The sequence below is a fragment of the Pagrus pagrus genome (assembly GCF_965226575.1).
Source record: "Pagrus pagrus genome assembly, chromosome: 1".
NCBI classification, from domain to species: Eukaryota; Metazoa; Chordata; class Actinopteri; order Spariformes; family Sparidae; genus Pagrus; species Pagrus pagrus.
This window is the reverse complement of record NC_140185.1, coordinates 32,534,887-32,547,250: the sequence shown is the minus strand read 5'-3', so window position 1 is coordinate 32,547,250 and position 12,364 is coordinate 32,534,887. Positions and strand designations below refer to the sequence as shown.

General features: G+C 39.8%; 2 protein-coding genes and 1 long non-coding RNA gene across 3 annotated transcripts; all 3 read left to right on the top strand.

Moving 5' to 3' along the window:
- Positions 1-204: 204 nt before the first annotated feature.
- LOC311254214 (uncharacterized protein) lies at positions 205-3,464 on the top strand. Its single transcript, XM_084347854.1, has 6 exons — positions 205-367; positions 1,092-1,237; positions 2,286-2,350; positions 2,894-3,061; positions 3,156-3,260; positions 3,354-3,464. Exons 1-6 carry the CDS (start codon positions 248-250, stop codon positions 3,398-3,400), a joined length of 651 nt encoding a protein of 216 aa, XP_084203980.1. The 5' UTR covers positions 205-247; the 3' UTR covers positions 3,401-3,464.
- A 1,757-nt stretch (positions 3,465-5,221) lies between these two features.
- On the top strand, positions 5,222-9,132 carry LOC311259160 (uncharacterized protein). Its single transcript, XM_084356087.1, has 6 exons — positions 5,222-5,386; positions 6,198-6,343; positions 8,018-8,082; positions 8,614-8,781; positions 8,884-8,988; positions 9,082-9,132. Exons 1-6 carry the CDS (start codon positions 5,267-5,269, stop codon positions 9,123-9,125), a joined length of 648 nt encoding a protein of 215 aa, XP_084212213.1. The 5' UTR covers positions 5,222-5,266; the 3' UTR covers positions 9,126-9,132.
- A 1,012-nt stretch (positions 9,133-10,144) lies between these two features.
- Positions 10,145-11,030, top strand: LOC311255973. Its single transcript, XR_014622425.1, has 3 exons — positions 10,145-10,230; positions 10,404-10,582; positions 10,893-11,030. It is a non-coding gene; the product is annotated as an uncharacterized lncRNA (long non-coding RNA).
- Positions 11,031-12,364: the final 1,334 nt, after the last annotated feature.

The following is a 12,364-nucleotide window of genomic DNA, read 5'->3' as shown; positions in this document are numbered from 1 at the left end:
CTCCTACACAGAAAACCTTAAAATCCCTTTTGACCAAACAGAGATAAGCTGACGGTGAAACATTGCTTACCCAACTCTGGATCAAAAATGTAAATATTGTCAAAATCTAGAGGGTTGTAACTGTCACAGCGGCTTCTATAAAGGCTGACCGGCTCAGTGATCTCAGTTGAGCAGCTTTCATCTGAGGTCTGTCCAGTCAAACTTCCCACTTGGTGTTTGTGTTCATCTTCCGACCAACTGCAGCATCATGAATCTTCAGTTCAGCAGTCTCTTCTTGTTTGCGGGGCTGTTTCTGAGTGTCTCGGCTCTGACACCTGAAGAATGCAAACCCTTAGTCACGCCTTTGTCTCTGGAAGACCCCTCCGTGGTAAGTCCTTCTCTGTTTCCTGCTTGCACCTTCAGGTTAGCATTAGCAATGAGGCATTCAATCTCAGTTTTGTGTGTCTCATGTGTTAGCATTAGCATGGCATTTAAGTAAGCTTTAATCGTAAATTTTCCAAGTTGTGACTTGTTTCCAATCAAGGCAACCACTTGCAATGATCTCTGTTTTGATTAGGAAGTGCTGAAACTTGGGAAACAGGTTTAAAAAACGTTTTTATCATGATGTGGACTTGATTGTTTTTCATTGTTTTCCAGATGTTTAGTTTGGGCAATTTGGCCAAAAATGTCATTGCTATAAAAGTTTTCACATCACAAATTACTAAATTTAATGTGCAATCCGAATCTTTCGAACTTAAAAACTTGACTTTTGCTCCGGATTGCTAATAGGATACACAATGAAAATATGCAACTAGAATTGTGATGTCAGCTGCTATGTTTCTTGGTCGGATTTTAAAAAGCATCTCCATGCTGCTAAAGATGGGTCCTTTTTAAAATCAGTGATGGCCTCTTTCTACCTCAAGATGGTCACTACATTTTCTTCAGTGTCGCTCATCCTTTATTAAAATCGTTAAAAGATTAGCAAAGATATGATATAAAAGATGAACTATCTAATTAAAGACTAATTGAACAAGAGTATGATTCTTTTTCAGAATTACTCAGCCTTTCTTCTATTAATGTTTGTCACTAACTGATTTCATGTCTATTTGCAGCTCCTCGGCATGACACACCTCATCATGGGTTACACCGATACCGCCATATTTAACAACGTCCTGAATGCCAGCGATGGCTACTGGATGAACACCATGGCATCACCGTCCAGCGACAAAGAAGTCATCATACATCAGGAGCACAAGCTGTGAGATAACACAGTACACGACATCATAGCTTCTGTTGAACATGCTGAACATATTGCAGCTTTTGAAGAATAGAGGAGGGGAAACCATACAGGATGCTATTGCAGTAGTCGAGTCTGGAGGTGATGAATGCATGAATTAGTGTTTCGGCGGCCGGGAAGGAGAGGGTGGGTCGGAGGCGTGCTATGTTCCGGAGGTGGAAGAAGGATGTCTTGGTGACATGGTTTATGTGTGACTTGAAGGAGAGTGTGGGGTCCATGTAGATGCCAAGGTTTCTGACCAGGGGGGAGGGAGTGACAGAGTGGCCATCGATGCAGAGTGAGAAGTTCTGGGAGGTGGGGAGGGTGGATTTTGGGCCAAAGATTATGATTTCAGTTTTATTGCTGTTGAGTTTGAGGAAGTTGTGGTTCATCCAGGTTTTTATGTCGGTAAGGCAGTTGGTGAGGGTGGAGAGAATGGCTGGAGCGATGGTTTTGGTGGTGATGTAGAGTTGAGTGTCGTCGGCGTAGCAGTGAAAGTGAAGTCCATGGCGGCGGATGATGTGACTTATAGTTGTCTCTTATAGTTGGATAAGAACCTAAATAAAAACCTGACTCCTACTGGCTCGCTTCTACCTTGGGTTGTAAAATATCTTCACTCACAGTCACAAGGCTGAATGCATGCATCTGTTTGCATAAAGCACCCTCTTTATATAGACTTTATATTACAGACAGCCAACACTCTGATTAAATGTATTTAATAAATAGGTTGTACCAGTGTGTTTTACTTCATATAAATGTGAGTTACGACTGAAAATGACAACAGAAATAAACAAGTTTGCTGATTTCAAGTCAACTGTCAGTTGTCAACCCTGAACTGAAGAGTTGTTGGTCATGGGGACTCGGACTATTGTCTCTGTTGGCTTAAAGGTAGAGCATCTTCACTTTGAAATAGTAGTTTAACAGTAGTTTAAGTCTTCATCAGTAGAAGGAGTCTTAACTTTTAAAGCCAACGTGGACAAGAAGTCCTTAATAAGAAGATGAACTCAACTCCTGCTCTGTTTTTTCTCAGAAATGGATCCTGCTATGGCATGACAGTCAATTACACTATTGATGGCAACGTTGCTACAATGGCACGTAAGTTACCTGATCTGACATGATACTGGAAGATATGAAGAGTAGACACAGTTGATAAAACATTTAAAAACATACCTATGATCAATATTTTAAAGTAAACATTCTCTATGTATTGACAAATTAACCTATGATTGCTGTTTATAAATTGTAAATTTGTGTTATGCAATGTTAAACTAAGCTGTTGAACATGGTAAACATTATACTTGCTAAACATCAACACATTAGCATGCTGATGATTTAGCTCATTCAGCTCAAAGGAGCTCAGTGACTATACAAAAAGACTTACTTTAAATATTTTTTTCCTAAATCCATATCTTTATTTTCAATGACATTTTCAATTTTCACAGACCCAGCTACATGTGTACAGTATGAAGACTCTTTTTCACCTTTTACAGTCATGACTCAAACAGAGAGTAACACAGTCAGAACATTTATCACACATTATCTTAGGTTTTCAATCTAAGGCCAAGATACACAGTATCTGTTTGAATGTGAATAGAGTAGTTGTTTTATTAGAATTTTCTGACTTTGTTCTGTCCTCAGTCGGCAACACCACCACGAGGTTCCATGTGCTGCCAAGCTGTGACGGCTGTCTGGTCCTCAGCAGCAACTGCACCATCAGAGGCCTCGACCAGTACCTTCGCGCTATGAACTTTGAAAGCACTATTAAGGTGGACGATGTGATCAGCAGTCATCATGTTTATTTGTTGGGTAGGAACGAACAAGTCACAGAGAGAAAATAACACATTTTATATACACAGTACATGCAATGCAAGATGCAATTTTTTATTTTTTTGGTTTCCAGCCAAAGAGCGGACCCTGAAGGACTCTGACCTGGAACAGTTTAAGCAGCAGGCAGCCTGCCTTGGCTTCTCAGGAGAACCTGACTTCGAATTTGACTCCAAGACAGGTGCTTCGGTTAAAACCTGTCTGATTAAAGAATAAAAACAAGATGTGTGATATCAGACATAACTGATTTCTGTCTCTGTCTTTGTCCCTGCAGATCCCTGTAAGGAAGGCGAAGGCATCAACCTAAATATTCCAAACTGAAAGTAAGGAAAAGAAAAGTGACTCAAAACATCAAACATGTGGATTTGTATCTGTATCTTTGATCTTTTGTCATGTATTAAATTGGAATTTTGATTGACTGAAAAATGATGTATGTCTGTCTGTCGTCCATTCAGCTACAAAGGGTTTTACTGTTGATACAGGACATGAAAATATGACATGAGCCTATAAATTAGGGTTGGGCGATATGTTAAAATTTTCCAACCGGCCACCGTCAGCCCATCAATCGGCGATTGCTGATATATTCCTGCAGCTGTGCACCAGCACTGCACGCACTTTCAGCGGATGTAATTTTGGAGGAGCAAATTGCAAAAAAGAAGACAAAATCACCAGTTCATTTGGTTTTAAACCAGATGTAACTGGCAAGCCAAAGGACCTGACTGTAGCAATTAAACATCTCTGCAAACGTATGGTACCGGCAAAGGACACTAACACTACCAATTTGCACGAGCATTTGTGAATACACCATCCTGACTATGCTACGCTCACACCGACAGACGCTCGGCTCTCACCAGACAAGCGCTTCCACTTCATCCCTGCATCCCCATTAATTAGACCACCAGACAAGTTGCTTCTGCTGCTATTAATCATACTAGCACATCTAATATTGGGCAGATGTATTATTGGCTATTTATCGTAAATTATAGCTGATGAATGGATAAAACAAAGCCAAATTTCTCTCATTGACTTAACAAGTGTAGCATCTTCACACACAGGAACAGCAGGTGGTAGTATGCTCCTTAAAAGTTGGTTTCCAACAAGTGTAGACCGATTATTGGGGCCCGATATTCAGCATTCACCATTTAACGGTATCAGTGTTTTTTTGTGTAAAACAAATGCTATACTTTGGCGCTGGGTGGAAGTATAAAGTAGTAGAAAATGGAAATACTAGTACCTCAAAATTGAGTAAATTGTAGTTACATTCCATCACTGGTTATTCTCAGCTTTGGCACTAATATTATTATTTTTACTGCAAATGTATATCGGTTCCAATTATCAATCTCCTTGATTATTTGAGTATCAGCCCGATTAAAAACAGTCGACTCCTAGTTTGTGATCCCCCAATAGAAAAAGGAAGGAGGAGAAGAAGAAAAAGGAGGAAGAAGACTGTTTACAGTTTCAGATACGATGATTGTAATTTGCAAAACATGATCCACAAGAGAGGTTGGAAAAAGTTTAAATGTTTTAACACAATAAAAATCTAGTTTGAGCTATGGGATACTGAATCATCCATGTTTGTTCACTACATCTTAGCCTTTCTTACCCTCAGGTGTGCAAAAACTACAGGTTATGAACTTCTATTTAAAATGCAAAAATGTGACATTACCAGTTAACTTACCGGTATCAGCATTGAGAAGCAGGTAATTATCAGTTATCTGTTAAAATTAATCCATATGGTGCATCCTTTCACTTTGGTTTTATTTTGTCCCAAAATATAAAGTTTCTATTTTGTTCTTATTTAAGTTGTATATAACTTTATTATCTTGTTCTTTACTCTCTATGCTTGTCTGTCCTCACTAGTGTCATTGGGCTATAACAACATTATTTCCCCACTGGGGATCAATAAAGGTTTATCTTATCTGATGAACTCCTGCATCTCCTACACAGAAAACCTTAAAATCCCTTTTGACCAAACAGAGATAAGCTGACGGTGAAACATTGCTTACCCAACTCTGGATCAAAAATGTAAATATTGTCAAAATCTAGAGGGTTGTAACTGTTACAGCGGCTTCTATAAAGGCTGACCGGCTCAGTGATCTCAGTTGAGCAGCTTTCATCTGAGGTCTGTCCAGTCAAACTTCCCACTTGGTGTTTGTGTTCAGCTATATTCCAACCAACCGCAGCATCATGAATCTTCAGTTCAGCAGTATCTTCTTGTTTGCGGGGCTGTTTCTGAGTGTCTCGGCTCTGACACCTGAAGAATGCAAACCCTTAGTCACACCTTTGTCTCTGGAAGACCCCTCTGTGGTAAGTCCTTCTCTGATTCCTGCCTGCACCTTCAGGTTAGCATTAGCAATGAGGCATTCAACCTCAGTTTTGTGTGTCTCATGTGTTAGCATTAGCATTGCATTTATGTAAGCTTGAATCGTACATTTCTCTTAAAGATAAATAAGCTACAGTTCGTGACAAACCCTGAGGGTGCAACACTGCACAATGCTAAAAATATTTATTAACCCATTTTCCAAGTTGTGACTTGTTTCCTATCAAGGCAACCACTTGCAATAATCTCTGTTTTGTTTAGGGAAGTGCTGAAACTTGGGAAACAGGTTTAAAAAAACGTTTTTATCATGATGTGGACTTGATTGTTTTTCATTGTTTTCCAGATGTTTAGTTTGGGCAATTTTGCCAAAAATGGCATTGCCATAAAAGTTTTCACATCACAAATTACCACAATAAATGTGCAATCCGAATCTTTCGAACTTAAAAGCTTGACTTTTGCTCTGGATCGCTAATAGGATACACACAATGAAATATGCAACTAGAATTGTGATGTCAGCTGCTATGTTTCTTGTTTGGATTTTAAAAAGCATCTCCATGCTGCTAAAGATGGGTCCTTTTTAAAATCAGCGATGGCCTCTTTCTGCCTCAGATGGTCACTACATTTTCTTCAGTGTCGCTCATCCTTTATTTAAATCGTTAAAAAATTAGCAAGGATATGATATACAAGATGAACTATCTAATTAAAGACTAACTGAACAAGAGTACGATTCTTTTTCAGAATTACTCAGCCTTTCTTCTATTAATGTTTGTCACTAACTGATTTCATGTCTATTTGCAGCTCCTCGGCATGACACACCTCATCATGGGTTACACCGATAGTGCCATATCTAACAACTTCCTGAATGCAAGCGATGGCTACTGGATGAACACCATCGCATCACCGTCCAGCGACAAAGAAGTCATCATACATCAGGAGCACAAGCTGTGAGATAACAGTGCAACATCAACCGTACAAATACACGACATGATAGCTTCTGTAATCATATGGTTAGACAAAAATAAATCAGAGGTTGGATACTTCTGAGGATGAAGTATGAGTCAAACTTCCCAAAACCAAATACAGAGAAGGATAGGAACCGCTGACGTTCGGCTCACTTATATGCTTATATGCTGTTAGTCAGTTAGCATTCTCCGTTTTGTAACACAGACTCCCAGACAGCAGATGTTCCGGTCCTTAATAGGTTCTGCTTTACACCATAACCTGTGGCCCAACAAAATAATGTGGTTAGTTCAAGGTCCAGTCTGTAAGAAATTTGTCTCATTCCCAACTCCATCTACAATCCCACAGTGTATTTGACATTTTGGGATTGTAGGTTGGGTCGGTCGGAGTTGGGAATGAGACTCAAAAATCAACTTTCTTTCAAATTGGACCTTTAATGTTGGCCTTGGTATTCATCTGTGGATACTCAGTTTTCATGGAGATGTACCTGTTGACATGAAAGCAAAAAAAGCCCAGGAGTTTTGATTAATATCACAATCAAAGACGATCGATCACAAAGTTTGCTTACAATAACTTGCGAGTAGAAAACATCAGCACCACTTGGCTTACATATAATTTAATTTCTTTTCCGTGATGTCATTTGAAAGTGTATTAATTAAGGTGAAGACCTAATTACATAGACTAAAGAAAATGAAAGCTTGAGTTTACACAAAATTAGCAGTTAGTCCGACCAGTGGTGAGACATCAAAGGCACTAGCAAAGCAGCACAGTAGGCTTGCCGTGGTAGTCGGTGTTTCCGGTACATTACTTGCACACCGTCATTTTGCTATTTGACGGACGCTACAATAACTAGAATTTGGTCAGTAGAGTGTATACCTCTGCCAGTCCCCTTTATTTCAATCAAGCCTAATCTAATATCAATCTCAGTACCCCTGTATCACGCTAAATTTTAAACCACCAATAACTGCTTAACCTTAATTTAAGTTCACCAAAACTGTAAGAGCAATAAAAGTTGGTAACCATTTTAGATCATGTCCACGGTCAAGTTGTGTAACTATTTAACAATACAGTGTTTTGCCTTTATGCACTTAGCAGTGGCATGCCTCAGCTGCTGAAACATAACCACTGCTGCTGAATTTTAATTCAGGAGAGGGGCAGAGTGGAGGAGGAGGAAGAGTGGAGCGGGTTGCTTTTTATCTCTAACGGTAGGCCTATATGATTGTGAGAGTCTAAAACAATAGTCTTTGCCCTTGAGATGGCCCTCACTTCATACAGATCAGACCAGTTTGTTCTTGTTATTAAGACTCAGACCTCCAAACCAGCAAATCACAGAAAAAGAAAGATCAGAAACAATAAACGCAGAATAAAACATTATCATCAGTGTGATGCCCACATTAAAACTCTGCAACTTCCTTAAAAAGAACAAACATTGGTTTGCCTTTATACATATAGCATCTGTATTAGCATCAAAAGTAAGCTTTGCATCAAGGACATTGCCCAAATTCTTAGATTATTATGCCAATGCCACTGGCTCACCCTTAATCACACACAATGCAGGGGCAGAGGGGAGGGGCACACCAACTAACAAATTCATCAAGGCCTGGACAAGAAGTCCTTAATAAGAAGATGAACTCAACTCCTGCTCTGTCTTTTTTCAGAAATGGATCCTGCTATGGCATGACAGTCAATTACACTATTGATGGCAACGTTGCTACAATGACATGTAAGTTACCTGATCTGACATGATACTGGAAGATATGAAGAGTAGACACAGTTGATAAAACATTTAAAAACATACCTATGATCAATATTTTAAAGTAAATATTCTCTATGTATTGACAAATTAACCAATCATTGCTGTTTATATATTGTAAATGTGTGTTGCGCAATGTTAAACTAAGCTGTTGAACATGGTAAACATTATACTTGCTAAACATCAACACGTTAGCATGCTGATGATTTAGCTCATTTAGCTCAAAGGAGCTCAGTGACTATACACTTGGAAGAATTTTTTCCTAAATCCATATCTATATTTTCAATGCCAAAATCTAAAGCCACAGACCCAGCTACATGTGTACAGTATGAAGACTCTTTTTCACCTTTTACAGTCATGACTCAAACAGACTAACACAGTCAGAACACTTATTGCACATCTTCTTAGGTTTTCAATCTAAGGCCTAGATACATGGTATCTGTTTGAATGTGAATAGAGTAGTTGTTTTATAAGAATTTTCTGACTTTGTTCTGTCCTCAGTCGGCAACACCACCACGAGGTACCATGTGCTGCCAAGCTGTGACGGCTGTCTGGTCCTCAGCGGCAACAGCACCGTCGGAGGCCTCGACAACTACTTTCGCGCTATGAACTATGAAAGCACTATTAAGGTGGACGATGTGATCAACAGTCGTGCTCTTCATTTGATGGGTAGGAACGAACAAGTCACAGAGAGAAAATAACACATTTTATATTCAACACAGTACATGCAACGCAAGACGCATCATTTCTTTTTTTTTTTTTGGTTTCCAGCCAAAGAGCGGACCCTGAAGGACTCTGACCTGGAACAGTTTAAGCAGCAGGCAGCCTGCCTTGGCTTCTCAGGAGAACCTGACTTCGAATTTGACTCCAAGAAAGGTGCTTCAGTTAAAACCTGTCTGATTGAAGAATAAAAATAAGATGTGTGATATCAGACATAACTGATTTTTTTCTCTGTCTTTGTCCCTGCAGATCCCTGTAAGGAAGGCGAAGGCGTTTACCTGGGAATAAACTGAAGAAAACAACACCTTTCGTGACAAGCAAATATTCCAAATATTCTATTGTCATGTATTAAATTGGAATATTGATTGACTGAAAAATGATGTCTGTCTGTCGTCCATTCAGCTACAAAGAGTTTTACTGTTGATACAGGACATGAAAATATGACATAAGCCTATAAATTAGGGTTGGGCGATATGTTAAAATTTTCCAACCGGCCACCCTCAGCCCATCAATCGGCGATTGCTGATATATTCCTGCAGTTGTGCACCAGTGCTGCACACATTTTCAGCGTATGTAATTATGGAGGAGGGGCAAGACATCAAACACGGTAGACTTACATCGATGCAATGCTGCTTTAAATGTTTCGTCAGATTTGACGCGCAAGCTGACTTGTAGCTAATGAACTTTCCACATGTCCTTGACCTTGTCTTATTGACCTTTTTACACATAAAAACAGGTCTTAAGCAGAATGATTGACAAATGAATTGGCTCAATAACCCACTAAACACACACACTTTGGACTGATTCGGGACCAGCGGGGGCTTGACGTCTCCTCTCACTTGGCTGTCCTTAAAGAGCACAGAGCTGGGTGTGTTTTGGTCTCAGAGCATGATGAGTGTTGTGAAGCAATCACTGCATCACATAATACTTCCAACCAAAGACCAAAACAAGGTGATTCTGCATGCACACGCAGAATGTTCTGTCTGTTTTTTTTAAGACATCAACAATGGAAGCTGCTCTGGTTGCAAAACCAAATGTAACTTTTCTTCCAGTTTGGCAACATCTCAGCTGTCAACCCAAAAAAAATGGGAGAGCCAACCAATTTACATTTGCAAAACTTGCATTCTAGAGCAGCCAGGTTTAAGAGACTCTACAGGGCAGAAACACTGTAACGCACTGTAATATCCTCCAAATTCACAGACTCACAAGTACAATAGTGCCCCATGATTGGATCTTAATGTTGCCCAGGATTATAATACCACACAGGGTAACTCATAGTACTCCCTACTATGCAGACTGGCCTGCTAATTATCCCAATTCGCCACAGCTGGCATTCACATCCCACAGCTTGCCGAGAGACACTTGAGGCAGGAGGACAGAGAGTGCAGATACAAGCAGGTACTGAGATGAAACTAAACTAAAATGGAACATTTTAACCCCAAAAAAGTGAAATTATACATTTGACTTTGTCTTTATATGAGAAGAATAATATTTATTTATCACATTTATACAGTTATAAAATGTACAATGTAGTGAAACTTATTCTTGGCATTTAATACATTTCTGGGAAGTAGAGGGCAACTAATGTACAGGGCCCGGGGACCAACTCCAGATCTATAGGACCTCACACACTAGTGTGTCCCTCACCATTGGCACTGGACGGCCCCTGTCGGAGGCTTTTTGGACGATTCAGTATGTGGAATCAGTGGCCGCTCGTCGGTGAGAGAAATGGCTCTCATTGGCTGTTCAGGTAAGTCGATATGTGCAGAAAAGATACGCAGAAAAAAAACATGGAACCCATTCAGTGCAATTTGTACTTATGTTTCTCCTCTGCCTTTAATTTGCAGCATTTTTTATACATATTATCCTTTAGGAGCGGCTACATTAGCAAGAGTGATATCAAAAAAGTGATGTGGTTTGTATATCCATGGAGAGGTATTTCCTTTCAGGCCGCCAGCTGTAGTCTTTGCAGTGTGTTCACAATGCAGATTGCAGATAAGGGAGACATGAGGCGATGCTAAACAGTTAGCCTTTGTCACAGCTAATTCTCATATTGTCAGTTTTGCGTGTAGGGGCCTTAAGATGAAGCCGGAGCACCTGGAGGAAACCCATGCCCCAACCAGGGATCAAACCCAGGACCTTCTTGCTAACCAGTGTGCCACCGTGCTACTTAATAAATAAATATACTTCATTAAAGACCAGGGACTCCCAAGTATTTCCACTTTTACAGAATTGTCTTACTTTAATCCAAGATGGTAAATGACTGACTACATTAACGTTAACTGCATCAGATAGCATCCTATCATACTGAATTGCATTAAGTCGCATCACATTAAATTGCACCGAATCATCCCATATTAAAAAAATGTATTGTCTAAATCTTACTGTAGCCCATTTATCCACATGTATATCTGATTGTCTGGAAACATGTAGCGAACATTCAACTCACATGACTGATCAGCTGATCCCGCTGTCTGCTGCCTGCATTATCATCATTGCATTTCTTTGTCGTATCCGGACAGCGTGCAACATGGCCAATGCTAGCTGACATGCAAGAACAATTACAACTTGCCCTATAGAAAGTAATTCCTGAAGACCTCTCTCCATTTAGTCTCCTGGTTTGTTTACCTCTAGCCTCTGTTTACTTCCACATCCACATATGCTTTATGTAGCCCAGTTCCATCGCTAAAAAAACTTGACAGAATCACATTTAGATCTCTTTGATTTTTTGCAAACTTTCAAACAATTCCCTTCACATTTTATGGAAACATGGCTAATGTCACCCAAGTTGATAACAGTCGGCTCCAACATTTTCATTGAATTCAGACAGCTGATCAACATCATAATTCACTTTGCAGACAAACCAAGACAGAGATCAAGGCCAATTAGTTGCTATAATTTCTAGGAAAAATGTGGAACCTACCCTCAAATGGAGAAGCTTCATGTTTACAGATTGCTGGCCAGTGTTGTTGTTTGACATTACGCAATGCTGAAAAAAGTACAGCGATTAGATGAAGTGCACCGGCTATCTACAAAGACAAAGCAGAGCAGATAGGGAAAACACAAACCCATCCTGTGGTGAGTGAGGGGAGAACCCTGGTCAATGTCTCTACCTCTCCAGATGTCTGGTAATGGTTCAGTTTTCTTCTTCTCGTCTGCATTCTCATTTTCTCTCCCGGTTTTTACCTTCTCTTTGACTCTCTTATTTGTAATCCAGTTTGAGCTGGTTCCTAGTCTGCAATCTGTCACAGAAGGAGTATGGTCCTAATGTTATCATGTCCATCAGCAGTAGATTTCCTGAGAGGATGGTGTGTGTGTGTGTGTGTGTGTGTGTGTGTGTGTGTGTGTGTGTGTGTGTGTGTGTCCTTGTGGCATAAAGCAGTTTATAGTTTTTTCTGCAATACACAAAAGAAAAAAGGAAGTCCTTGCAGACTTTGAAGACACATGTAGCTCATTTAAACTTATTTTCTTAAGGAAACATGATTTTTTTCTAGTGGCTGTCGGTCAAAATCTTCTAGCTGACAGATCTTTT

Excerpts from the sequence above, each read along its gene's own strand:
- LOC311254214 (XM_084347854.1), top strand. The coding sequence starts at position 248 with ATGAATCTTCAGTTCAGCAGTCTCTTCTTGTTTGCGGGGCTGTTTCTG. Across the intron at positions 1,238-2,285 it reads ATACATCAGGAGCACAAGCT|AAATGGATCCTGCTATGGCA; the intron begins GTGAGATAACAC and ends GTTTTTTCTCAG. Across the intron at positions 3,261-3,353 it reads CGAATTTGACTCCAAGACAG|ATCCCTGTAAGGAAGGCGAA; the intron begins GTGCTTCGGTTA and ends TTGTCCCTGCAG.
- LOC311259160 (XM_084356087.1), top strand. The coding sequence starts at position 5,267 with ATGAATCTTCAGTTCAGCAGTATCTTCTTGTTTGCGGGGCTGTTTCTG. Across the intron at positions 8,083-8,613 it reads CAACGTTGCTACAATGACAT|TCGGCAACACCACCACGAGG; the intron begins GTAAGTTACCTG and ends TTCTGTCCTCAG. Across the intron at positions 8,782-8,883 it reads TCGTGCTCTTCATTTGATGG|CCAAAGAGCGGACCCTGAAG; the intron begins GTAGGAACGAAC and ends TTTGGTTTCCAG.